The 24,841-nt window shown below is 37.5% G+C and overlaps 4 protein-coding genes and 1 pseudogene across 11 annotated transcripts; all 5 read right to left on the bottom strand.

Moving 5' to 3' along the window:
- Positions 1-4,116: 4,116 nt before the first annotated feature.
- On the bottom strand, positions 4,117-7,489 carry LOC110768788 (inactive TPR repeat-containing thioredoxin TTL3). Its single transcript, XM_021972642.2, has 5 exons — positions 5,901-7,489; positions 5,614-5,809; positions 5,191-5,363; positions 4,685-5,018; positions 4,117-4,546 (listed from the first exon to the last, which is right to left on the bottom strand). Exons 1-5 carry the CDS (start codon positions 6,917-6,919, stop codon positions 4,430-4,432), a joined length of 1,839 nt encoding a protein of 612 aa, XP_021828334.1. The 5' UTR covers positions 6,920-7,489; the 3' UTR covers positions 4,117-4,429.
- A 1,739-nt stretch (positions 7,490-9,228) lies between these two features.
- On the bottom strand, positions 9,229-9,981 carry LOC148293715 (uncharacterized). The gene has a single exon (XM_088254573.1). The coding sequence runs from the start codon at positions 9,979-9,981 to the stop codon at positions 9,229-9,231; it is 753 nt and encodes a 250-aa protein (XP_088110699.1).
- Positions 9,982-11,613: 1,632 nt separating this feature from the next.
- HCC2 (Thioredoxin superfamily protein) lies at positions 11,614-15,345 on the bottom strand. Of its 3 annotated transcripts, XM_021972645.2 has the most exons (8): positions 15,144-15,283; positions 14,604-14,652; positions 14,231-14,366; positions 13,992-14,070; positions 12,514-12,714; positions 12,337-12,426; positions 12,083-12,215; positions 11,614-11,998 (listed from the first exon to the last, which is right to left on the bottom strand). In XM_021972645.2, the coding sequence occupies exons 3-8, from the start codon at positions 14,279-14,281 to the stop codon at positions 11,869-11,871; spliced, it is 684 nt and encodes a 227-aa protein (XP_021828337.1). In that variant the 5' UTR covers positions 14,282-14,366; positions 14,604-14,652; positions 15,144-15,283; the 3' UTR covers positions 11,614-11,868. The 3 variants fall into 3 exon arrangements, with proteins under 3 accessions (XP_021828337.1, XP_021828335.1, XP_021828336.1); XM_021972643.2 differs by lacking the exon at positions 14,604-14,652 and having other exon boundaries at positions 15,144-15,342; XM_021972644.2 differs by lacking the exons at positions 14,231-14,366; positions 14,604-14,652 and having other exon boundaries at positions 15,144-15,345.
- An 859-nt stretch (positions 15,346-16,204) lies between these two features.
- On the bottom strand, positions 16,205-20,618 carry LOC148293714 (succinate dehydrogenase [ubiquinone] iron-sulfur subunit 3, mitochondrial-like). 5 transcript variants are annotated; one of them, XM_088255189.1, is made up of 5 exons: positions 20,219-20,523; positions 18,141-18,468; positions 17,442-17,680; positions 16,841-17,050; positions 16,205-16,568 (listed from the first exon to the last, which is right to left on the bottom strand). In XM_088255189.1, exons 2-5 carry the CDS (start codon positions 18,411-18,413, stop codon positions 16,352-16,354), a joined length of 939 nt encoding a protein of 312 aa, XP_088111315.1. In that variant the 5' UTR covers positions 18,414-18,468; positions 20,219-20,523; the 3' UTR covers positions 16,205-16,351. The 5 variants fall into 5 exon arrangements, with proteins under 5 accessions (XP_088111315.1, XP_088111313.1, XP_088111314.1 ...); XM_088255187.1 differs by having other exon boundaries at positions 18,141-19,233; positions 20,219-20,522; XM_088255188.1 differs by having other exon boundaries at positions 18,141-18,505; positions 20,219-20,522.
- Positions 20,619-21,476: 858 nt separating this feature from the next.
- Positions 21,477-23,590, bottom strand: LOC110768786 (succinate dehydrogenase [ubiquinone] iron-sulfur subunit 3, mitochondrial-like; annotated as a pseudogene). Its single transcript, XR_015836742.1, has 4 exons — positions 23,322-23,590; positions 22,710-22,954; positions 22,116-22,318; positions 21,477-21,845 (listed from the first exon to the last, which is right to left on the bottom strand). The product of XR_015836742.1 is annotated as a succinate dehydrogenase [ubiquinone] iron-sulfur subunit 3, mitochondrial-like (transcript).
- Positions 23,591-24,841: the final 1,251 nt, after the last annotated feature.

The raw sequence follows: 24,841 nt of genomic DNA, 5'->3' as shown, positions 1-24,841 counted from the left end.
AATTTTCAGTTTTCAGCTCCTAAATCTCGTTTGCTATGGCAAGCAAATGATGAGCCAAGTTAGAAACAGAAGCAGGAGTCTAAATGTTAAAAGCTATTGAGTCATCAATAGCCTCTTCGTCAGACCTTCCTATTAATAATATTTCATCTATAGGAGTAAGAAAATTTCTAGCTACTATGATAGCAATTGTAATATTCATAATAACAAAATCATTAATCATGAGATGACGATTTTGGGATACCACATTAAATCTCTCAAATTATAGGTTCAAATAACCACATTAAACCCTCCCAATGCGTCATTCCACCCATCCAACACAACCTCCCGCATGGCATAAAGACTACCACATGTCCAACCACGTCAATCATTCTATCTCGGCGCCTCGTCCAGTAAAAGGTACTCGATATCCTTTTTCTCACTTTCTTTCCTATTCTCGTTTTTCTTCCACCCATTGTGCTTTTCTAGCTAACATTTCAGGTCATACTGAGCCCACCTCCTATGCTCAAGCTATCCTTGATCCAAATTGGCGACAAGCCATGAATACAGAATTAGAGGCATTACAACAGAATAATACATAGTGTATGGTTCCTCTCCCAGTTGGCCATAAACCCATTGGTTGCAAATGGGTTTACAAAATTAAATACAAGTCTGACGGCACCATTGAGCACTACAAAGCTCGCCTTGTTGCTAAAGGATACACTCAGGTTGAAGGCGTTGATTATCTTGAGACCTTTTCTCCTACAGCAAAGCTCACTACTCTTCGTTGTCTTCTTACTGTTGCTGCGGCATGCAATTGGTTCATCCACCAATTAGATGTTCAAAATGCTTTCCTTCACGGTGATTTACATGAAGTTGTGTATATGGAACCTCCTCCTGGTCTTCGCCGACAGGGGGAGAACATTGTATGTCGGCTCAACAAGTCCCTCTATGGACTCAAACAAGCATCCAGAAATTGGTTCTCTACCTTTTCAGATACCATTCAGAAAGCTGATTATCAACAATCAAAGGCTGATTATTCTATTTTCACCAAAGCTCAAGGTACTTCCTTTACTGCAGTTCTTATCTATGTTGACGATATAATCCTCACAGGAAATAATCTCCAAGAGATGGAACGTCTCAAAACGTTTCTTCTTAAACGCTTCCGCATCAAAGAACTGGGTGATTTAAAATATTTTTTGGGCATTGAATTCTCACGTTCCAAGAAAGGCATTTTCATGTCTCAAAGAAAATACGCACTAGATATTCTACAAGATTCAGGACTTTCAGGAGCACGCCCAGAGAAGTTTCCCATGGAACAGAACTTAAAGCTCACTCCCACAGATGGAGCATTGTTGAATGACCCAACTAAGGGCCAGTTTGGCATTGCTATGCTGTGAAAATAATCGCTGTCAGATTTGCTGTGAGAGAAATCAGCTGTGAGAGAAATCAGCTGTGAGAGAACACAGTTTGGCGTTTGGTAAACTTTTTGTTAGAAGTGTTGTTGGTATAGATTCCCGTATAATCAAAAAATAATTGTTGCATAATCATTAAACCCAGCGCCTCTTTGAAACTGATTCATGTATAATCAGAAAATGAAAGCACCTTATTAGCTGCTTTCCCAAATAGCTTTCTCTCACAGCAATTTTTAACAATAAGTGATTTTCTCATAGTTTACCAAACGGGTTGGGCTTCCCAAAATTTTTTAAAAATCACTTATTACCCCAAATAAGCAATACCAAACGGGCACTAAGTACAGAAGATTGGTTGGAAGACTGATTTATCTTACTGTCACGAGACCTGATATAGTTTATTCTATTCGAATACTAAGTCAATTCATGCATGAGCCTCGAAAACCACATTGGGATGCTGCCATACGGATCCTCAAATATGTCAAAAGTACTCCTGGTCAAGGTCTGTTATTCTCTGCTACCAATAATTTTGCCTTAAGAGCATTTTGTGATTCAAATTGGGGTGGTTGTCGTGCCACAAGAAGGTCAGTTACAGGTTACTGTGTTTTTCTTGGAAATTCTCTCATATCATGGAAATCCAAGAAACAAACCAATGTTTCTAGATCATCAGCAGAAGCCGAATATCGAGCTATGGCAAATACATGCTTGGAGCTAACTTGGTTGCGATATGTGTTGGAAGATTTAAGAGTTCCACAATTAGCTCCTGCACCATTATACTGTGATAATCAAGCCGCCTTGTATATTGCGGCGAATCCTATTTTTCATGAACGTACAAAGCACATTGAAATTGACTGTCACATAGTTCGAGAAAAACTGCAAGCTGGAGTAATTAGCCCATTGCACATATCTACACACTTCAAGTTGGCAGATGTTTTCACGAAGACTTTGAGGAAGGATCAATTTGTGACACAACGTAACAAGTTGGGACTTCATGATATTCACTCTCCAACTTGAGGGGGAGTATTAAGAATTATATTGTAAAATATTATTGTAATATATCTAGTTTCCTAGAATAGATTAGTAGAATCCCACAGATAGTGGATCACACGATTATTTAGCCTTAAAAGGCTGACGTGATGGAGCTTCACTCTTGTATATATACCTTGTACGAATTGCTTATTCAATATAACAAAGTATTCAGCAAAATATTCTCTTGTTTATTTTCTTAAGAATGAGGAGGACAGGATTTTGGTATTATGTTCATAGGAAAATTGAGTAATATACTAATATCTTTGCCAATATCATAAAACTGGACTAGTTTGGTTTTTAAGTGGCAAAAAGAGAACCAATCGGATTTTTTCGTTTTCTCTCAAATCGGTTCAGTTTGGTTGACCAATTTACTAGTTCAAATGCCCACCACTACCAATTACATTAGGTGGACGGCTGAGAATTCTGTGGTTAGAGGCAGAGGCGGACCTACTAAGGCACAAGGAGGTGCAGCTGCACCTCCCCTAACCGGAAAAACTATTGTAGGTGCTTGAAATTGCCCCTTTGCTCAACTGGTGTACAGATTATCTTATTTCCATCTTCAAAATTTAAGTAAATGTCTTTGTCCTTTTACTTTTATTTATTTTTATATTACTCCATTTACTTAAGTTTACAATGTAAATAAGGAAGTACCCCCCATTTGGATTCAAATAAAAATACTAGAAAATCAAATTCCCACCAAATCAAAATATGAAAATTCGGTTTTAGTGCAAAATACGATTTAGGCTAAAAATGATGGCTCATTAAGTCAATATATACTTCATATTAAAATCCCATAAAATCAAGTTTTCTTATTTGATGTGTAAGGAACAAAAGCCGCCAAAAATTATCTTGAGAAAATGATTATTCCGAAAAACCATTTTTCATACTTAGTCAATATTGCACCTCCGCTAAAAAATTTCTGGGTCCGCCAGTGGTTAGAGGATGTCATGATTAACTCGATGGGGGCTATTTATCCAAATCCTTACTGCGAAAGTGGTTTGGTATATTATTGCTCAGACGTACTATGATGGATCTGTTATGTCTGCAAGGCATTCCACATGAGATTTATGTTGGCTGCACCATTTTGGGTTAGAGAGACACAGCTGCTCTTCTACCCATCAGACTAAGAAAAAGATAGTACTTTGGTTACTCCGGATGCTGCACAGCAGAGTGATCATGAACAAAAGTTTGTGAGCTTCGGTGTATTTGGTGTTTTGAAATTTTGGTGTTTTGGGAGCGTAACCATACTTCGTCATTTCTAAGTTGGACGTAAAGCCGAACAAGTATAAATCTATGTGTTCTTGTTGGTTTGTTTCTTTATCTCTTACTCGTCTTTGTTTGTTGCCATTCACACTTGCACATTTGGTTGAGCTTTAGCACAAGAAATAAGAACAGAAAAGTGTTAACATTGGACCCCTTAAGCATAATGCTTTCCATTCTTCCCAAGCCCTCATAATCATCAATTAATTGGGCTTAAAAGGTTACATCGCAGGTGAATTGTACATGTATGCCACCAGATGTGGCATTTGAAATTGCCCAAAGTTCATTCAGGCTCAACGTTTCGAAGAAGGAAAATTATAGGATTTATAGCTCCGATGAACAACCATTGTACGACAGTGAAGCACTTAAATCTCAAATCTAAATCTAGCACAGGGTCGAAAAACATGTACAGAAACAGAGAATTCAATATTTGTTCCAAATATATTTTCACATTTTTTTAATAAGCAGTATCAAATACATTTCCCAGAAAGAATTGCACAAATACAACTATACATAAAAGGAAAATGTGGGTCATGTATTTGTGTTACGTTATATCAGTCGCCACCTTCAATCCCCTCTTTGAAAAATCATCTACTTTTGCCTCTCCAACTTGAACTTATGTGTTTCTCCTCTTGAGCTCCAAGAGCCATATAATTGCGGAAGGGCAGCTTCTTTCCTAACAGCCTCCTAATTATACTGCATTGGCTTGTTTCCATTCTCCATCTCTAAGGTCTCTCTGGCTATGCCTTACCTCACAGTTTCTTAAGCTGTTGCCGGGCCTCAGACAAAGCGCGGCTTACCTCCTCGTCCCCGGGTGTTTCCTTAAGCAAAATCTCGTAGTCTTGTATTGAAGCTTGCCATTTTTCCAACTGCATGATACATCATCATTGAAACATACCAATTATCACAAATAACATAATCAAAGAGAAACCAAAAGCAACTTGAATTTTTCTTTTTTTGTTGTTTGAAAGATGTGTATGTATTAATGAGCGAGCACATATGGTCACCTTGGCGTTGCAATGTGCTCTTCTTAATCTAGCCTTGCTGTAAGATGGGCGCACATTAAGGGCAGCTGTACAGTCCTCAATTGCTTTATCTAATTGACCAAGTTTTGACCGACAAGCACCACGGTTGCATAACAACACCGAATTATAAGGGTCGTGCTCAAGTCCCTCCCCATAGGCAACGCATGCCTCTGAGAATCTTGCTGTCTTGAAAAGCTCATTGCCTTTTGATCGAGATACCGTAACAGCTCGAGCCTTCCTCACCACCATGTTTGCTTCCCGGTTGTTTGAATCAAGACGGGATGCTCGTTGAGCTGCCTCCAATGCATCATCCAATCTGTCAAGCCATTGGAAACCAATAAACCAACTATTTGAACAATATTCTTCCTTTTGAGTAGTGCATAAGCATTTGCATAATTATGCTCTTGCTTTCTGAATCATGTAACTTTGTTGTGTGACACTATGCACAATGATAAATATAGGTACTTTTAGAGTATAAAACACAGTACCTGCCAGCAACCATATCCACCTGAGCCCGTGTTGCTAACAAGTTCGCATTACCAATAGGACCGAAAAATTTAGAGCAGGCATCTACTTCAAAATTTGGACCCCTGGATAGTGCTTCATCTGCTTCTTGGTGCCTATTGAGCTTCATTAAGGCCTCAGCTTGCAAAGCATATATCTTTGTAGAGTAACAAACAAAATATGGACTCATATTAGCATACATAAGTGAGCTTATCTACATATATATACTTCTATTGTCAAATACAGAAAGCTTCTCAACTGTTAAATTCGATATGAACTCTTGAGGTGCATCTCATCTCCTCATAACGTTGAGAAACAAATTCATATCCAGAGGATGTTTAATGGAGAATAAGAGAAAGGGAAATCTAATAAAGATGGGATTGGAATTTGATAATTCTATGGCTAACCTGTGGTGCTGAATCTGCACCAGCTAATATAACGCTTTCAGATGCCTTTATGAGGGTGTTCCAATCTCTTAACCTACGAGCCTCGGTGCACTTGTTCAGAAGGGCCTGAAGAGATTTTACTTTAGCAAGGTCCTCTTGATCAGCCTCTGGTCCAGAATGTTTGTAGTGATACAAAGCTTTATCTGCTTCCCCTAACCTACAAGCACACAACAAATTAACTTTTACAAAAAAGATTGCCACTCCCAAATAACATTAACATGTGGAATTTTATGCAGTTTAAGTTGTACCTAAAATATAATGTTGCCAGACGATGATGAGCCCTGTGATACTGGGGCTCAATCCGAATGGCTTCCCTGCACTCGAAAACTGCCTCGAGAAGTTGACCTAGAGCGGTTAATGCAGCACTCTTGTTGCTCCTATAAGAAGCCTTATTGGGGTCAATAGAAATTGCAGCATCATATAAAGCCAAAGCCTCTGCAAACCTCCCATTCTTGTAATCTTCATTGCCCATGATCTTCAAAGTTTCAGGGTCCATCCTAGTCGACAATGCCCGGCATAAGGAAGCAGGCGGTTCTGTGACACTCTGTTTCTTCTCTTCTCTAGCAGCACTCATCTTTCCCACATTTACATTACTCATCTTAGGGATTTCTTCTCTTGCTGTCTTTGGAAGATAATCAAGAACATTATTTGAGTTTACATTTCCACCACCTCCACCTCCACCTCCACCAGGTTGTCTCAAATTACCCAAATTGCCAAAAAGCATGACATTGCTGGAGGAAGCCCTTACAAGTGTATTGCTCCCTTTTGATTTTTGATGATCAGCAATCATGCTATCAAGCTCACCAGATATACCAACTGCCTCCTTTGGCACCCTTTTGCCTTGGTTCACGTAACCTTGGCTTGGGGCCATTTTGCTTGGGGCTGATGAGGAAACTATTGGACCTGCTTGTGCTGCTGCTTCTTGAGGTGGCCTACCATTTCTACCCTGAATATTTTGCTGCAGATGTTGCTGTTGCTGTTGTTGTATAGGAGGTGCCCTGTTACTATATTGGGAAGGCTTTGTGATAGGTTTTGATGGAGGAGCATCTGATGGATTGGTTGATGAATCAAGGAAGGAAGTCTCATCGGAGCCACCACGCCGCCGTTTCGAATTGGGAGTGCTTGGTGTTTTGACAAATGTGGCATTGTTATTATTGGCCACAGGAAGAGAACCTGTAGAAGTTGTTCTTCTTGGCCAAAAACTATTTCTCCCAAAAACAGCACTCAATATGCCACAGCCTGATTTCTTCTCCGGCGACTCTCCCATTTTTTTTCTTTTATTGTTTATGTCCCTTTCAAGTCCCTGATCAAATTCTGTGCATGGTGTGATGATGTTACAGCAATTGGGATTTTCTGTGTACCATTAAGAAAACCAAGGGAAGAGCATGAGGTGCATGAAATGAAAAAGATGTATGAGAATTGTTAGAGTTCAAGAGAGAAAACCAAGTTGAACCCAAGATCACATTTTGGAGAAGAATAAAAAAAAAAAAAATCACAGGAAAAGAAATCAAGAATTAATGAAAAAATGAGAGAGGACCCAGGAGATTATTTGCATGGCCTCCTCCTCCTGGAGCTTGAGTGGCTCTGATTATTATTATTAATCAGAGACAATGCCTCCTGGATTTCTCTCTGCTCTGTGCAAGAGAGATGAAATTGGATTGCATGATTAAAACTAGGGGCAGGGAAAGAAATGGGAATAAATGGCAGGAAAAGAAAATAATAGATTACGGGTTTATTGTTTTATGAAAAACTGTAATAGCTGGTGCTGAATCTTTTTCTCAATTTTCATATTTGTTTTCTGTTTCTGGTTATGTTTTTTTTTTTTTTCTCTTTTTTTTTTTCTCCCATTTTCTTTGCTTTGGGTTTCTTGTGTGGAAGCAGAAGACCCGGTCATGCGTTAAATGATGGTCTCTAGAATTTTAGAATGACTCACCCCAGCCTTGTCAATCTGTCATGGCCCTTGTTTTCTTTGAGGAGGGCACGTCTTTGTTGGTTTTCAACATCCCACGTATGAAGCCAGTTGTGTTTAATAACAGTCATATATAAATACATTTTGTTTAAAAAACCCAAAATAAAATTAAAAAAACAAGAAAGGAAATTGCAGAACATCTCATATTTGAACTGGGAATATACCATATTTATAAATATAAAAAACTAAGACCTAATTGAGTGATTGACCCAATCACCAACTGCTTCTTGAATTGATTGAGAAGTGGTTGAGTTTTGGTAGAATGGTTGTGGCTTTTCTATGTTAAATCTGCAAATTTAAAAGAAGCCGGGTCAAAACAAGGTCTTGAAAAAAATAGGAAATTCCGGAGGAGGTACTTTTGATGGTGTTCTATAATCATAAATAAGAATATTAGGGTATGTTTATGTATCAGTAATGGAGAAAGTAAGGAATCAGAGAATTTAGGAATCGGGGAAGTATTGAATCGATATGGAAAGAATCATTCACATTAAGCTGTTTACTAAACATATGGAATTAGCAAAGGAATGGGGTTGATTCCCATTGTTATTGTTTACTAATTTTCATGAATCAGAATCCAAATTAATTTGATTACTAAAATGCCCTTCACATTTTCACCACAGCACATGTATAATTCTCAAATTGGCTAAGGAGACCAAACTAATCCTGCAGCAAACTAGTAAGGCGATATAAACATGAGGAATCAATATGCTGAATAAGATGAACAGCAAGAGCCTAGTTCAATGATAATGTTAATAACGCCTTTGGCCAGAGCCAATTTCAAACGAAAAAATAAACTCCAATAAATATATATCTTTAACCTACATAACTAGTAAACAATCAAATAATAATAACCTGCATAATCTTCATACGATTAAATACATAATCGTCATACTACCAAAAAAAGAGATATATAATCTCCACAAAAGTCATTCACCCATTACTCATCAATCACAATCACTGTACATGCTTCTTGTGCTTTCAAAGTTGTCTCAGATTACCACATATTCTTTTAAACGTCTCAAAATACCCCTTACCCTTTTAAAAACTGTCTCCCGTCACCCATTCCGTCAGTATTAAGAGATGTTCCGTTACGTGGTGTGGGCCCCACTTCTTTTAAATCGCTTAATAATGAAGAGTAAGGGTTATTCAGTTTCAAAAAAGGGGAAATTGGGTGAGAATGGGAAATTGGGAGAAGAGAGCTTGGATTAAGAAGAGGGCTAGGGTTATTCAGTTCATTGCTCATCCACTCTGACATCTGCAGAGCATGGCCGTAGCGACGATACCCTCGGAGCCGCTTAATGAAACCTTGGAGCTCGAGCTGCTTCACGTCTCCCCCTTCAACCCGCCATTGATGGAGCACTGGCATAATGGAATTTCTAGGGTTTCGAATCTGCCAAACCCTACTGTGCAGAAGCTCAAATTGGGGTGATGAGGAGTAAGGCAGCACCTCAGTGGAGTAGAATAGTGCACCAAAAATCCTAGACAGATTTTCATGAACCCTAGCCCTCTTCTCCCAATTTCTCCTTTTCTAAAATTGAATAACCTTTATTCTATATTGTTAAGCGATTTAAAAGAAGTGGGGCCCACACCATGTAATGGAACGTCTCTTAATACTGAAGGAACGGGTAACGTAAGACAATTTTTAAAAGTATAGGGGGTATTTTGAGACGTTTCAAAGCACATGTGGTAATCTGAGACAACTTTGAAAGCACAGGGGGCATGTACATAAATAAGCCATGATTAAATACATAATCTTTTTTTTCTTCATCAGTCATGATAAAGATGACCCTTAGCAAATCGTGCTCTTTGGCTAAAACGTTGGTGATACGAAATACTTGCAAAGGAGATAGGAATTCTATTTTCCTCAGTTCGCCACCAAGTTTAGCTTGCATATCAGCAAGATCCTTCTCTGTTGAAAGAACATTTACCAAGCCTGCAAGCTGAGGTGCCATTCCTGCTACAGCTTCAGCCATAAGTCCAAATTTGTTAGACATTTCATTCAAAGCATATACCTTCCTACAAGGATGATTTGGATCACTTGCTACATCTTGTGCGGGTCTCTTCTGTTTGGCACTTGAGGGTTGGGGATTTGGTTGTGTAAAGGTTGTCTCATCATCTTCCAAATCCTCAACATCCTCAAATTGAAATCCCTCATATTCTGAACCCCCATATTGTGACCCACCATCAGGATGTGAAAACATCTCCTCAATAAAGTCATCACCCACACTTCTATTCTGATGAACACTTGCATCATCTTGCCTAACGTCTTCTTCATCATCATTAGCATTTCCAGCATTTGTTCCAATAGCACGATCTTTTTCGTATATCTCTCCAAGTGCATAGTATATATATATATGCATTAGTATTCTTAAATAAATATTAAAGACATAGCATAACATATGTATTTTTTAATTCGATACACATAGAATAGGATATGCTTTGATTTACCTCCAGGTTATATGCCACCAATCAAACCTTCTCATCTTGCATATATGATTCACTCAAATTATCAAAAGCAGGCACACTACAAGCCTTTGTGAAAGATAAAGTGCCAAATTGAAAAACAGGCTTTCAATTACAAACTATGTATGGTACAAATAAAGATTAATAAGATCGATGGATAGGGTAGGCAAACTATGTTTGTTTTCTCAACACAAATCAACACCATATGAATTAGAACAGTAATTTGGTTTATTTTCTGCACCAGCTACAAGATTTTCCAAACCCAATGGAAATAAATTCTGAAATTCACACCATCGTGATATTCTACTATCAAACTTCATTCATATACTACCAAAATGGTCAACTATGACAATATCATCAATTTCTTTATCCATGACCATACTTTGTTTTGCGATGAATGTGAAGACAAAAGATAGAAGAAGAAGAAGGCAGATAGATAGATAGATAGAATGACTTACATAGCACAAGGCGTTGTTGCTGTTTCAAGAAGCTTGTGTCTGCAACGTTAACATGAAAAAGAAGTTGGAGCGTCTTTGAACTTCTTCTTAGCGTGAGTTTTTTTTTTTTTAGGGTTTGGGGTGTTTTGGAATTATGGTAAAGTGGTAAGGCTATTTTTGGAAGTTATTAAGGGAAAACAGGAATGGGAATCGCATCGACTACACCCCCCCCCCCCCCCCCCCCCCCCAAAAAAATGATTTGATACCTAGTTTTGAGGGGATGTGATTACGGATTTTGAGGTAGGGCCCACTTATTTTTTCAATCCTGATTGCAAGTAAACGCAGAGGAAGTCAAGAATGGAAATCATTCCCTTTCCTCACATACCCATTACTAATACGTGAACTTGTGATTACGAATTTTGTAACTCAAGTCGTTAAGAACATTTTTCTGAATTATTTTAGTTGACAGTATGAGAATGCATAAAGGGCTAAGATTGCCACTATTAAGAAGATGAATTATTCAGTAAGAAAATGCTGCTCAATTTTGAGTTGAAATAGGAGAATGCTGTCTTGTGATTGAAGAATTATTCTTCAAGTATGAAGCCTTTTGGTGTTCGTGGCCCTGAGACCATCAACATTTAGAGCATGCATTGCATAGCAGAAATGAAAGAACGAGCTAAAAACTTCTTTTGCAGCAATATACATGTTCTTTCGTAAAATCTTTATTTATATATAAAGAGACTGTGTATAGTTAGATGAGGATAAGAGTAATATTTAGTTAAGATAGTTTGAGTAAAGCTGGAAAACGTTGACCACAAAAATAACAATTTTTTAAAAATAAAAATAAAATAAAAAACTGGGGAACCAATTTCTTGAAGCCTCTGCTGCTCATCCTGCAATTAACTGTAGATGCATAGCACATTGCTGCAATGACTTGGGTCTAGGACTGATTTCATTTTTTTCAGAAAAATAAAAAAATAAAAAAGTCGCCATCCAGTTGTAATCCATTGCTTCTCATTGCAATGGATTCACAAATTAGGTCTTGATATCCTAACAATTTGAAAAGCAATACATGTTCTTGTCTATAACCAATGAAGTTAAGCTGAATTGAATTTGAGGTAGCCTTTAAACCAAATATGACATTGCTACTCAACTTTTCTATATTCTTGTCTGATGACTATTCCGAATCAAGAAACTTAACACATTCTACAAAAGTTCTAAACTACTGCTTGGTCAAGAGTGACATTTGAATTCTGTCGTGTGTATGCCTGAGAGAGAGAGAGAGAGAGAGAGAGAGAGAGAGAGAGGCAGGCGGGGGAAGTGGAATGAAAAAATCTCCATTACGCTTCACAAAACTTTATAGCTCTTGTCAGTTGAGGTTCCTTTCACTTCCTTTACGATTGCTTCTGACAGTTCATCTGCATTGTACTCTACACCAAAGCATCTCACAACTTCCATGTTTGGATTCATCAAATACCTGGTTGTTTCAATGCACATTAAAGCCACTTTGAGCTCATGTACAAGAAAACTGATAAGAAAAAGATTTTAGCAAGTAGCTCACATGTTATGGGAACACTCAACAAGATAGTCATCGCCCTCTTCTTCAACCTTCTTAAAATAAGCACGGTATTCCTGAGCCATCTGCCTTATAGCTGATACAGGTCCTGTTAACCCTACAATCCTTGATTCAAACTCTGTCCACGAAAATGTTGGGTGAGGTGATAGGGGAAGCCAAAACGAGATATTAGCCAAACCATCTGTATTTAAATAATTAGCATAAAAAGTACAAATATTCCACTGTAGAAGAATTCAGACCTTTAAGGTAGGCACGGAGATGAGAAGGGGTATCACGTTGTGGATCAAGTGTAACAAATACTGGTAGAATCTTACGGTTATGTCTTGATTCTTGTACCCGAGAAAAAAAAATGGTAGCACGTCAGTGGTCCAACAACAAAATAGTATTCAAATATAAAATGTTAATAAAGTACCAACCTAATATGTTTGTGGCCTTGGCCATCATCTGGAGTTGTTCCGGTCCAACATCAGGAGAAGAAGTATATCCAAAATAGAGAAGAACCCAGTTTCCTAAAAGATTTCGTTCAGTGAGAGTGTGGTTCTCCATGTCCACTAAAGTGAAGGGACCACCGATTATAGGGCCCCTGACATTGTTTACGCATGGGCAGTTACCCTGACCTGCTAAGATTGAGAAAGAGTAAGAGAAGGATGTCGCTTGGTCTTAGAAAACAAAGTCATTTCCCCATCATTCAATCAGGAAACGTACTTGCAGATTCATAGTACATTCTAAATAGCTAAGTTAGTAGTTCAATTAATATGGGAGAACAGAGTTCGATGGAAAACTAAACTCGTTACGAATTTCCCTGCAGATTTTAGACAAAAATTGAAGTTTAAACCAATGGGTAGATATTGAACAGCTAGCATGCACATTGTCCTACGATGAAAAGATATTCTAATTGTCTCCATTCCAACTGATTTTGAATAGACTATAGCCCAAGCACAACAATAAGTTCATCATACTAATTGATTACGCTGCTCAATTCATCATACAAAAGCTAGAAAAGGAACAAAACATGCAGTCCTGCATTAAGAACAATTTGACTCCACAAAGTAAATCCAAATTGAGGTGAACATAGCATTTCTGCCAGCAATATTTTTTTACATTACAAAGCTAAAAATCATATTAAACATTTTCACTATTCTACAAACTAACATTAATGAAGTACCTCAATAAGAAAATGGAATGAAGACTAACCCAGTAACACTTCGCATAAATAGTCCAATTGCATCCTTTTAAACAAATAATTGGACAGCCAATATCCTAGAGGTTTCAGACTGAAGCCACTAAACTCATCATAAGACCTCTTGTCTCGCCCATAAGGCCAACATCAAATGAATCTCTTAACAATTCTAACGTTTTTTAAGTCAGAAGCAAAGATTCTTAAATCACTAAAATGCATTATCTTTGATAGCTAAAATTAGCTATTTAGTTTGAATGTTGTGTCATCCAAAAAAAAAATTTGAAATCCACTGAATGCAACAAAATATGAAGGAAGAACGAGAAGACCAAATTAATATGAAAAAGGCCACATAAATTAGTGAAAGTATCCACAACCATTATATTCTAGAGGTTTCAGACTCGAGCCACTTAATTCATTATTAGACCTCTTGCCTTTCACACATCAAGCCTAACATAAAATGAATTTATTAACAATTCTAAATGTTTCTTTACAGTCAGAAGTAAATATTCTAAAGTCGCTGAAATGAGCTATCTTTGTTATATTAAATTAGCAATTTAGTTTGAATGCTAACAAAATACGGAGGAAGAACAAGATGACCAAACTAATATGAGAAAGGCCACATAAATGGGTCAAAGTATCCACAAGCATCATTTTCCAGATACCAACTTCAAATCAAAACCAGTTCTCTAGCAGTACTAAAGGTTGAAATAGTACCTTTTAAAGTTACTCTCCTCTCATCATTATAATGAATGAAAGTTGCCAACCCAGCAAAGAAGAGTACACCAGCAGCCGGCTGCAGAAAAAAGTATTTGATTAACAAATGAAGGGACCTCAATCCAGGAAAGCATGAAACAAATGCTCATTGTTTATTATATCCATAAATGTGCACCTTGAAAACAAGAAGATGTAGATAATATAACTGATAAGAGAACAGAAAGGAGAAGGCTGCATACAATGACATAGGAAGCCCTAGAGCGAGAAGCCGGGGGTGTTTCTACAGTCATCGGGGGTCTAATATCTGTCTTCCCGTTTGCACTTTTCGATGAATTTGCATAACTACGAGAATGAATTCTCTTAGGGAGGCCAGACCTATATCAGGCACAAATGATTCAGTAGAAACTCAGATGCTAAAGGAAACATGAAACAGAACTTTGAGCAGTATCCCCCAATTGGGCTTAGAATATGTCTTATGCTTGCCAAAAGGGTGAATGAACATTTAACACCGTTTTCACATATAAGCGAGAAAAACCCCATTTAGGATTTTCTTAATCCCTTAAATTCAAACCCCCAAAATAAACTTCGAACGAAACAACCCGAAACACCCACTTCAAATCAATGTTCAGAAATCCTATGCGAACTCCTGCTGGTAAAAATCCTGAGTACCAAAACATAGCCAAATGTCACATAGTTGACATTACCATTTACTACCACAAGATATTTAATGGTTTTTTTCAAAATGAGAAATTTGGATTGTGGTAATCCATCACACTTCCATTGGACACTAATTCAGTGAAAACTGCTCTACCACCAAATATAGAATTTTCCCTTGCATAATCAACTTGCAAGAAAAGGGTGCTAAGAGCACATACAGAATTTCAAAAGATACTTTATCTTTTCAACAAGATACATTTGGGGAATAATAAAGACATTTAACAAATATACAAATATGTATAAAGTATGAACACAAACATCAATATGAACTCAAAGAACATGTAATATAATATGCATAGCATAAACCCAAAACGTTGAAACGAGTAATTTCAAAATAAAGATTGAATTTCAGCGATCCAGCTGAATTGCACTTCCCCTGAGTTAAAACACTAGAAAAGAAACCAAGATTCTCAAAAAGGGCTTCAGAGTGTGTACCTCCGAAGTAGATTGAAAGCCTCTATTGAGCGTTGTTTGGCCGAAAAGAAAATAAAACGAGAAAAGGGCATGGTTTCTAGGAAGATTTCTTGGGTGAGTTTTCCGTGAATAGCTGTTTTGAGCAAAACCCATTTGGGTTTTGTATGACTAGCACAAGCTAGCAAAGCACGCGCTCGTTTTCCCTCCGTATTCTGTAAATTGCCTTCTATGGAAATTGTTTTCTTTTTTTTTCTTTTTTTTCTATTTGACTTTTTGGGTTAGCACAACCTAGGAAAGCCCATAAGCCCATTCCGAAGCGATCCATCCTCAGCTCCGTTGAATCAGTAAGTCTTGCAGTGCACTCCAAGATCGACGACCAACGCCACGTTTCTCTTTCAATTCTCAATTGTGGGTGCATTTCAAACTAGTACTCGATTTTATAGGGGCCTTATAGACCCATCCGTTGCTTAAAGTTTGTAAAATGCGAACACAGATGAATAAGAGTCAAATTTATTTTTTGGTCTGAAAAATATGAGTCACATTTATTCTCTTGTATGCAAGGAATTTGTAGCTCAAGTGATTAATAGCATTTATCAACGCACACGAGGTCTTAAATTCAATTCATTTCTTCATCGCTTGTATAAAAAATATAAAAAAATACAAACTAAACGATACAAAAAAAAATTTGTAATCCTTTAAATCATTTTTATAAAAGGCTTGTAGCTCAATTAGTTATCGCTTGTATTAAAAAGACATGATTAGGATGCGGAGTGGTTGAAAAATCTGTCCACTATATTGCACATATTCGTATTAAAAAAATCTCCAGTACCTTTTTTCAAATTAATACTTCTTGTGTGAAGCACTTCCATTTTTTTATATATGGTTCTTTGTTGGAAACAAACTATTTTAGTCTTTCCAATGTCTCAAGTAATGCTGCAACCTTCCCAAATTTGGAGTTTGGGGATGTTGAAAAAGTCTAAAAATCCCCTTCAAAATGAAAAGACTAAAACACCCTTCTAAATGGATGGAAAATTAGACAAAGTGAGATGACAAATCATGAATATTGAAAACTTAAGGTGACATTTCGCTTAAATTTTTCTTTAAGGTGAAAATTTGAAACTGATGTATAAATTCAAGTGACATTTCTACAAATATCTCTTTATTGGACTTACTTGCATCTCTATATTCTCTAACGTCTATAAGCCCAGGATCTACAAGTTTACAAGCTCTCAACCAATGGGTCTGCCTGACACAACATATCCTTGGTCCTCAACCCTTTCGACTGGTTGAGACAAGAGGTGCCTGGTCTTCATTTTGTTAATGGTATCCGCAGGATTGAGGCTTTTGGGGCAAGTGGCTGTGCAATTCTTTATAGTCCTGCATCTATATAACCTCGTGCAGTCATCCGTCAATGCCTGCAATCGTGGCTCTGTGAACTCATCCCGACTGCCAAAGCACAACCCAATTGATCACAACGCATACATAATCTACGACAATAGTACTCAAGCACCAAAATTTCATTCCCAGTTTTTTACATGTTCAAAATAAATGAGATTCATAGTGGGAGTTAGAAATATACAACTAAAATATTTCCGGCTCTGTCAGGATTCAAAATTCAAAATTTGTTTTGTTGTCCCTAGTATTACTCAAATTTTTGATTGAATCACTCAAAACAAATAACAAAACAAAGTAATTTGATAACTTATTGGTAAGGTTACCTATCGGCAATCCATCGATAAGCATGGAGCAATGCCGCTGGTCCAAGGAACTCCTCTGGATTCCACCAGTAGGAAGGGCAGGAGGTAGTACAACAAGCACAAAGTATACACTCATAAAGCCCATCAAGATTTTTCCTGGCTGAGGGTGATTGCCTGTACTCTCGGCCATCCTTTGGTGGCTTCGTCGTCTTCAGCCAAGGCTCAATCAACCTAGCCAAGGTAATATCAAGAAATGAAACTCTCATGATGATGCATTGTTCATAATAAAAAGTGATAAGTTTAGCTCTCATTAACTAAATTCTAAAGAAGTAACATTTCTTAATATTTAAGAATCATAAAGCTTATCTTGCGCATTTAAATGGAAGCATAACTTGCCCTAAAACAAATGAAAGCGCTCTTTTGTGAATTCAAACTTAAGATTATTTCTAATATTAAGAAGAGAAATACCACTAGACAGACCAAAAAGAGCTAGCAAGATGAAAACAAAATATTTTAGAAAAATATACTGCAAAACATTGGGCTGGAAACTTTAATTTACAACATAACAATACATAAATAATTAGGTCTGACCACTAAATAGAATTAGAAATGATCATCTTACTTGTACTGCTGGTAGAAATTGGTGAGGTCAACAACCAGATCTTTGATCACAAACATGTGAGGCAGAGGGGTTATAGTAGTGGGTTTGGAAGTGTCTGCATCTATGGGCCTGAGGCAGGCCACAGTATTTGTCCCATCAATGTTCATGGAGCATGACCCACATATCCCTTCCCTGCAAGACCTCCTATAACTAAAGCTTGAATCATCCTCTGCTTTTATCTTCTGCAATGCATCCAAAACCTAAAATTGCTAGAGTTTAGAGTTAGATATTATGTGGTTGGTTTGGTTCAACGAAAATTGGCCTGCTTGGAAGTTGGACCAGCCTAAATGATCAAACTTTATCAAAAGATTCAACCCAAAATTAAAAATTCAACTCAAGTACTTACAAAGGGCTCATCTGGCTTTTTCTTTGTACACACAATTTTCCTTTATACAAGTGATATTGGAGAAGGGGGAATCAAACTTAGGACCTCAGATGCATAAGTAAATGCTCTTGAGCTACAAGCCCCTTACTACCACTTTCTAAGTTTAGGAAACCATTTGCATGCGCCAAAAAAGTGAATATAAAAAGACATATCAAACTAAAAATTCTAAGTTCATAGAAGCATGTCCAAGTTGAAGCCCAAAATGACCCTTAAACATTCTACCAAGGAAAAATCAATAGCAAAATAATAATAATAAAAGTAGAGGATAAATTTACCATAGGACCGCAGTTGGAGAGGTCCACAAAGTAAGAGTGAAGGTAGGGCTTGTTGTTGGGATGGTCAGGGCTCCATCTATAGATCTTGAACTCCTTCAGCACTTGGTCTTTCTTTCTGACGCTGTCATGGGTCTCAAGAGCTACTTCTGCATGCTGCTGGGCAACAGGGTGGCCTTCTAACACAGGAAAGTTCTCCTTCTTTGGGTCAGCACCTCTGCTGCCTACAATTCGAGCTACCCTGTTGAAGCCATGGCGGATCCAGCTCTTTGACATCTTTATCTATTTCTCATAGGAAACTGCTGCAGATTTTGGCTTGCACATTTGAGGCCTTTGCATATATCACAGGTGTCAGAACATACAATTATCTGTAGCCATGCAAGCGGAACACATGTCCATAAATAAACCTGTCACAAATTTCAATCGGGCTTGGACTTGGGCTTGAATTGGTCTTATGCTTAAAGTTTGGACTAAATTATAGAAGTCCATAAACTGAACAAGTGATTTACCAAGTGCTCTCCAATCCTTTTAGAAAAAAATTCTATAGGTTGTTTAGTAGTCTTCTGTCACGTGAATATGTAAAATGATCGAACAATAAAGTCAAAGAAGAATAAGGGTATATTTGATAATATTTTTTCTATTTAAAAAAATTTTGAAATAATTATCAAACAAACCCTATCTTCACTATATTGTACATGTTTTTTTGGGTGTCTGAAAAATATATGGCTCTCTGGTTGTGATGTGTACAGTTTGTCAAAGCTCTGGTAGATGGTCAGAGCCTCGGCCCATGTGTGGGAAATCTTCAGGACAAGTCAACCGTCAAATTCATCCCACTAGTTTAATAAATAGAGTCATAAGTCCCACTAAACATCTTCTCTGCAACTATTTGGGGCCACCTTGAAAGCAAGAAGATGTAGATAATATTACTGATAAGAGAACAAAAAGGGGAAGGCTGCATACAATAACATTGGAAGCCCTATAGCGAGAAGCCGGTGGTGTTTCTACAGTCATCGGAGGTCTAATATCTATCTTTCCATTAGCACTTTTCGATGAATTTGCATAACTAGGAGAATGAATTCTCTTAGGGAGGCCAGACCTATATCAGGCACAAATGATTCAGTAGAAACTCAGATGCTAAAGGAAACATGAAACAGAACTTTGAGCAGTATTCCCCAATTGGGCTCAGAATATGTCTTATTCTTGCCGAAAGGGTGAATGAACATTTAACACCGTTTCACATATAAGCGAGAAAAACCCCATTTAGGATTTTTTTAATTAATCCCTTAAATTCAAACCCCCAATATACTTCAAATGAAACATTAAACCCGAAACACCCAATTCAAATTAATGTTCAGAAATCCTAAGCAAACTCCTCCCGGTAAAAATCCTGAGTACCAGAACATAGCCAAAATGTCACATAGTTGACATAACCATTTACTACCCCAAGATATTTCTTTTCATTTTTCTTTTTCGAAGTGAGAAAATTTGGATTGTGGCAATCCATCACACTTCCAATGGACACTAACTCAGTGAAAACTGCGTTAAATCACAAGGTGTGATGTGGTTGGTAAACTGCCACCTTCAGCTAGCGAGCTATCTTGTGGCTCAATTGCAGAGGTTTGAAACTCGTTGAAAACACTTTGTGGTCAGGGGTAAACCGAATCCCGAGCAAGAATTAATTTCATCCTTCAGGTGTGGAGACACCTCGTGGTATTTACTATAAAAAAAACCTGCGCTACCACCAAATATAGAATTTGGCCTTGCAAAATCAACTTGCAAGAAAAGGGTGCTAAGAGCACATACACTGTTTCAAAAGATACTTTATCTTTTCGACAAGATAAATTTGGGGAATAATAAAGACATTTAACAAATACACAAATATGTATAAAAGTACGCACACAAACATCAATATGAACTCAAAGAACATGTAATATAATCTGCATAGCATAAACCCAAAACGCTGAAACGAGTAATTTCAAAATAAAGATTGAATTTCAGCGATCCAGCAGAATTGCACTTCCCCTGAGTTAAAACACTAGAAAAGACACCAACATTCTCAAAAAGGGCTTCAGAGTGTGTACCTCCGAAGTAGACTGAAAGCCTCTATTGAGCGTTGTTTGGCCGAAAAGAAAAGAAAACGAGAAAAGGGCATGGTTTCTAGGAAAATTTATTGGGTGAGTTTTCTGTGGATAGCTGTTTTGAGCAAAACCCTTTTGGGTTTTGTATGACTAGCTCAAGCTAGCAAAGCACGCGCTCGTTTTCCCTCCGTATTCTGTAAATTGCCTTATATGGAAATATTAATTTCTTCTTTTTTTCTATTTTTCCTTTTTGGGTTAGCACAAGCTAGGAAAGCCCATAAGCCCATTCCGAAGCGACCCATCCTCAACTTTGTCTGCTCCGTTGAATCAGCTAGTCTTGCAGTGCGCACTCCAAGATCGACGACCAACACCACGTTTCTCCTTTTGTTATTTTTGGTAAATATAACGAGATGTCCCACACTTGAAGAGGGGGATTAATCCCCGCTCGAGGTTCGGCTTGCTTTTGACCACAAAATACTTCTAACGGGTTTCGAACTCGTTCTATTGAAACACCAAGTAACTTGTCAATTGGAGGTCGTACCACACCTTGTGGTGGTTACACCACGTTTCTCTTTCAATTCTCAATTGTGGGTGCATTTCAAACTAGTACTCGATTTTATAGGGCCTAATACTAAAACTCACGAAAAATTCCATCCGTTACCTAAAGTTTGTTAAAGTGCCAACATAGACAAATATGAGTCACATTACTCGATTTTATAGGGCCTTATACTAAAACTCACGAAAAATCCCATCCGTTACCTAAAGTTTGTTATAGTGCCAACATAGACAAATATGAGTCACATTTATTCTATTGTACGCAAGGGACTTGTAGCTCTAATGATTAAGAGCATTTATCTATGCACACGAGGTCCTAAGTTTGATTTCCGTCTTCATCAATATCGCTTGTAAATAAAATAAAATAAAAACTAAACGGATACAAAAAAAAAAATTGTAATCCTTTAAAACATTTTTACAAGGGACTTGTAGCTCAATTAGTTAAAAACAGTTACTCATTCCCCGAAATCATGTGTTCGAATTTCCTCTCTCTCAATATCGCTTGTATTTAAAAAAATCTTAGAAAGTCTCGGAATTACTGCCATCTTCTGAACTTTAACATTAGGAAACCTTATGACTGCTATGAACGACAGGATTAGGATGATGGAGTTGAAAAATCTGTTCACTATATTGCACATATGTAGTTCCTTTGATTCCTAAATATTCGTATTAAAAAATCTCTTCAGTACCTTTTTTCAAATTATTACTTCTTGTGGCAAGCACTTCCATGTTTTTTATATATGGTTCTTTGTTGGACACAAACTACATGGTCTTTTAGAGTTATACAGTTATTGGACTTACTTGCATCTCTATATTCTCTAATGTCTACAAGCCCAGGATATACAAGTTTACAAGCTCTCAACCAATTGGTCTGCCTGACACAACATGTCCTTGGTCCTCAACCCTTTCGACTGGTTGAGACAAGAGGTGCCTGGTCTTCATTTTGCTAATGGCATCAGCAGGATTGAGGCTTTTGGGGCAATTGGCTGTGCAATTCTTTATAGTCCTGCATCTATATAACCTCGTGTGGTCTTCTGTCAATGCCTGCAATCGTGGCTCTGTGAACTCGTCCCGACTGCCAAAGCAGAACCCAATTGATCACAACACATACATAATCTACGACAATAATACTCAGGCAACAAAATTTCATTCCCAGTTTTTTACTTGTTCAAAATAAACGAGATTCATAGTGGGAGTTAGAAATATACAACTAAAATACTTCCGGCTTTGTTAGGATTCAAAATTTGAAATTTGTGTTGGAGTCTCTAGTATTACTCAAAATTTTGATTGAATCACTCAAAACAAAACAAAACAAAGTAATTTGATAACTTATTGGTAAGGTTACCTATCGGCAATCCATCGGTAAGCATGGAGCAAAGCCGCTGGTCCAGGGTACTCCTCCGGATTCCACCAGTAGGCAGGGCAGGAGGTAGTACAACAAGCACAAACTCATAAAGCCCATCAAGCTTTTTCCTGTCTGAGGGTGATTGCCTGTACTCTCGGCCATCCTTTGGTGGCTTCTTCGTCTTCAGCCGTGGCTCAATCAACCTAGCCAAGGTAATATCAAGAAATGAAACTCTCATGAGGATGCGTTGTACTAGTTCATAATATAAAAAGTGATAAGTTTAACTCTCGTTAACTAAATTCTAAAGAATTAATACCCTTTAAGAATTATAAAGCTTATCTTGCGCATTTAAATGGATGCATAACTTGCCCTAAAACAAACGAAAGCGCTCTTTTGTGAATTCAAACTTGAGATTATTTCTAATATTAAGAAGAGAAATACCACTAGACCGACCAGATAGAGCTGGCGAGATGAAAACAAAATATTTTAGAAAAATATAATGCAAAACATTGGGATGGAAACTTTAATTTACAACATAACAGAACATAAATAATTAGGTCTGACCCTAAATAGAAATAGAAATGCTCATCCTACTTGTACTGCTGGTAGAAATTGGTGAGGTCAACAACCAGATCTTTGATCACAAACATGTGAGGCAGAGGGGTTATAGTAGTGGGTTTGGAAGTGTCTGCATCTATGGGCCTGAGGCCGGCCACAGTATTTGTCCCATCAATGTTCATGGAGCATGACCCACATATCCCTTCCCTGCAAGACCTCCTATAACTCAAGCTTGAATCATCCTCTGCTTTCATCTTCTGCAATGCATCCAAAACCAAAACCTAAAAGTTGGTTGGTTTGGTTCAACGAGAATTGGCCTGCTTGAAGTTGGACCAGCCTGATTGACCAAACTTTATCAAAATATTCAACCTAAAATTGAAAATTTAACTCAAGTACTTAAAGAGGGCCCATCTGGCATTTTCTTTGTACACAATTTTTTTTTTTATATAAGTGATATTGGGGAAGGGGAATCAAACCTAAGACCTCGAACGCAAAAGTAAATGCTCTTGGGCAATAAGCCCCTTACTACCACTTTCAAAGTGCATGCACCAAAAAAGTGAATATAAAAAGACATATCAAACTGAACATTCTACCTAGGAAAAATCAGTAGCAAAAGAACAATAATAAAAGTAGAGAAGATAAATTTACCATAGGACCGCAGTTGGAGAGGTCCACAAAGTAAGAGTGAAGGTAGGGCTTGTTGTTGTGATGGTCAGGGCTCCATCTATAGATCTTGAACTCCTTCAGCACTTGGTCTTTCTTTCTGACTCTGTCATGGGTCTCAAGAGCTACTTCTGCATGCTGCTGGGCAACAGGGTGGCCTTCTAACACAGGAAGTTCTCCTTCTTTGGGTCAGCAGCTCTGCCTACAATTCGAGCTACCCTGTTGAAGCCATGGCGGATCCAGCTCTTTGACATCTTTATCTATTTCTCATATGAAACTAACCCTGCAGAATTTGCTTGCACATTTGAGGCCTTTGCATATATCACAGGTGTCAGAACATACAATTATCGGTAGCCATGCAAGCGGACACATGTCCATAAATAAACCCGTCACAACTTTCAATTGGGCTTGAATTGGTCTTGTGCTTAAGTTTGGACTGAATTAGAAGTCTAGAAACTGAACAAGTGATTTACCAAGTGCTCTCCAATCTTTCAAGAAAAAAATTCTATATGTCGTTTCTGTCACGTGAATGTGTAAAATTATCGAAAAATCGAGTTAAAGAATAAGAGCTTGTTTGATAATTATTTTAATTATTTTATTTTCAATTTTTATTATTTTGTAAACTGAAATAGTTATCAAACGAACTCTAGTGTGTTTAATTTCACAATTAATGACCAAAATTTTCTCAATTGTTCCACATTGAGAATGTGCAGATGTTTTTAGGTTTTTTTTTTTTTTGGGTGTCCGAAAAATGTATGGCTCTCTGGGTGTGATGTGTACAGTTTGTCAAAGCTCTGCTAGATGGTCAGAGCCTCGGGTCATGTGTGGGAGATCTTCAGGACAAGTCAACCGTCAAATTCACCCCACTAGTTTAATAAATAGAGTCATATGTCCCACTAAACTTCTTCTTCTCTGCAACTATTTAGGACCACCTTGTTGAATTTTATAAGGGTTTGACCCGAACCAGCAGGAGAGACTCTGTTTTGATTTTGAATTAAACTTCCCAATGAGCTCAAGCAACAATTTTGTTAAGCATGGTAATAAAACTTGTTTAGAGAGAGAGAGAGAGAGAGGGGGTGGGGACTTCATTGGGTATGTGAGTTTTTGGAGAGTAAAATTGTCCAGAAGCATTTTGTCGGGTGGGCTTGGAACTTTGTTGTGTCCAAATAGGAAATCTCTGTAAAGTCAATAATAAAATGTGGTGATTGTATTACTACTGACCAAATTTTCTTTATAAAATATCATACTTTGTTGTATTCTCTTCTTTCTTTTCAGTTCCTTTTTTTTTTGGTTAGAAATTATATAAAGCTAAGTGAACTTTCTATTCGTATATCTTTTGGATGGCTGGCAGGCATACAATAACACCAGAGAGGAAACCACACCAGAAATTTTATAAAAAAAAAGGCAAAAAGAAAATATTCTACTCATTGGTGTTGAAGAAATTTTGATTTGGAGAATATTTTTGGGTAGTGTTAATTTTATTTGCTTCACTCTATTATAAATAC

Source organism: Prunus avium, chromosome 6 (genome assembly GCF_965620075.1).
Source record: "Prunus avium chromosome 6, drPruAviu1.hap1.1, whole genome shotgun sequence".
Lineage (NCBI taxonomy): Eukaryota > Viridiplantae > Streptophyta > Magnoliopsida > Rosales > Rosaceae > Prunus > Prunus avium.
Note: the sequence above shows the minus strand (reverse complement) of the source record. Positions and strands in the feature narration are given on the sequence as shown.

Bases quoted from the DNA above. Each gene is read 5' to 3' on its own strand.
- LOC148293714 (XM_088255189.1), bottom strand. From the start codon at position 18,413: ATGTCAAAGAGCTGGATCCGCCATGGCTTCAACAGGGTAGCTCGAATT. The intron at 17,681-18,140 runs GTAAATTTATCC...TAGCAATTTTAG, and splicing joins TCTCCAACTGCGGTCCTATG to GTTTTGGATGCATTGCAGAA. The intron at 16,569-16,840 runs GTAACCTTACCA...GTGCTTTGGCAG, and splicing joins TATCGATGGATTGCCGATAG to TCGGGATGAGTTCACAGAGC.
- LOC110768788 (XM_021972642.2), bottom strand. From the start codon at position 6,919: ATGGGAGAGTCGCCGGAGAAGAAATCAGGCTGTGGCATATTGAGTGCT. The intron at 5,810-5,900 runs GTACAACTTAAA...GTGTGCTTGTAG, and splicing joins CTGGCAACATTATATTTTAG to GTTAGGGGAAGCAGATAAAG. The intron at 4,547-4,684 runs GTGACCATATGT...TGTATCATGCAG, and splicing joins GAGCACATTGCAACGCCAAG to TTGGAAAAATGGCAAGCTTC.
- HCC2 (XM_021972643.2), bottom strand. From the start codon at position 15,214: ATGCCCTTTTCTCGTTTTATTTTCTTTTCGGCCAAACAACGCTCAATA. The intron at 12,715-13,991 runs GTACTATTTCAA...CAATCTTAGCAG, and splicing joins GAGGAGAGTAACTTTAAAAG to GTCAGGGTAACTGCCCATGC. The intron at 11,999-12,082 runs GTGAGCTACTTG...TGAAACAACCAG, and splicing joins GTTGAGTGTTCCCATAACAT to GTATTTGATGAATCCAAACA.
- LOC148293715 (XM_088254573.1), bottom strand. From the start codon at position 9,981: ATGCATATATATATATACTATGCACTTGGAGAGATATACGAAAAAGAT.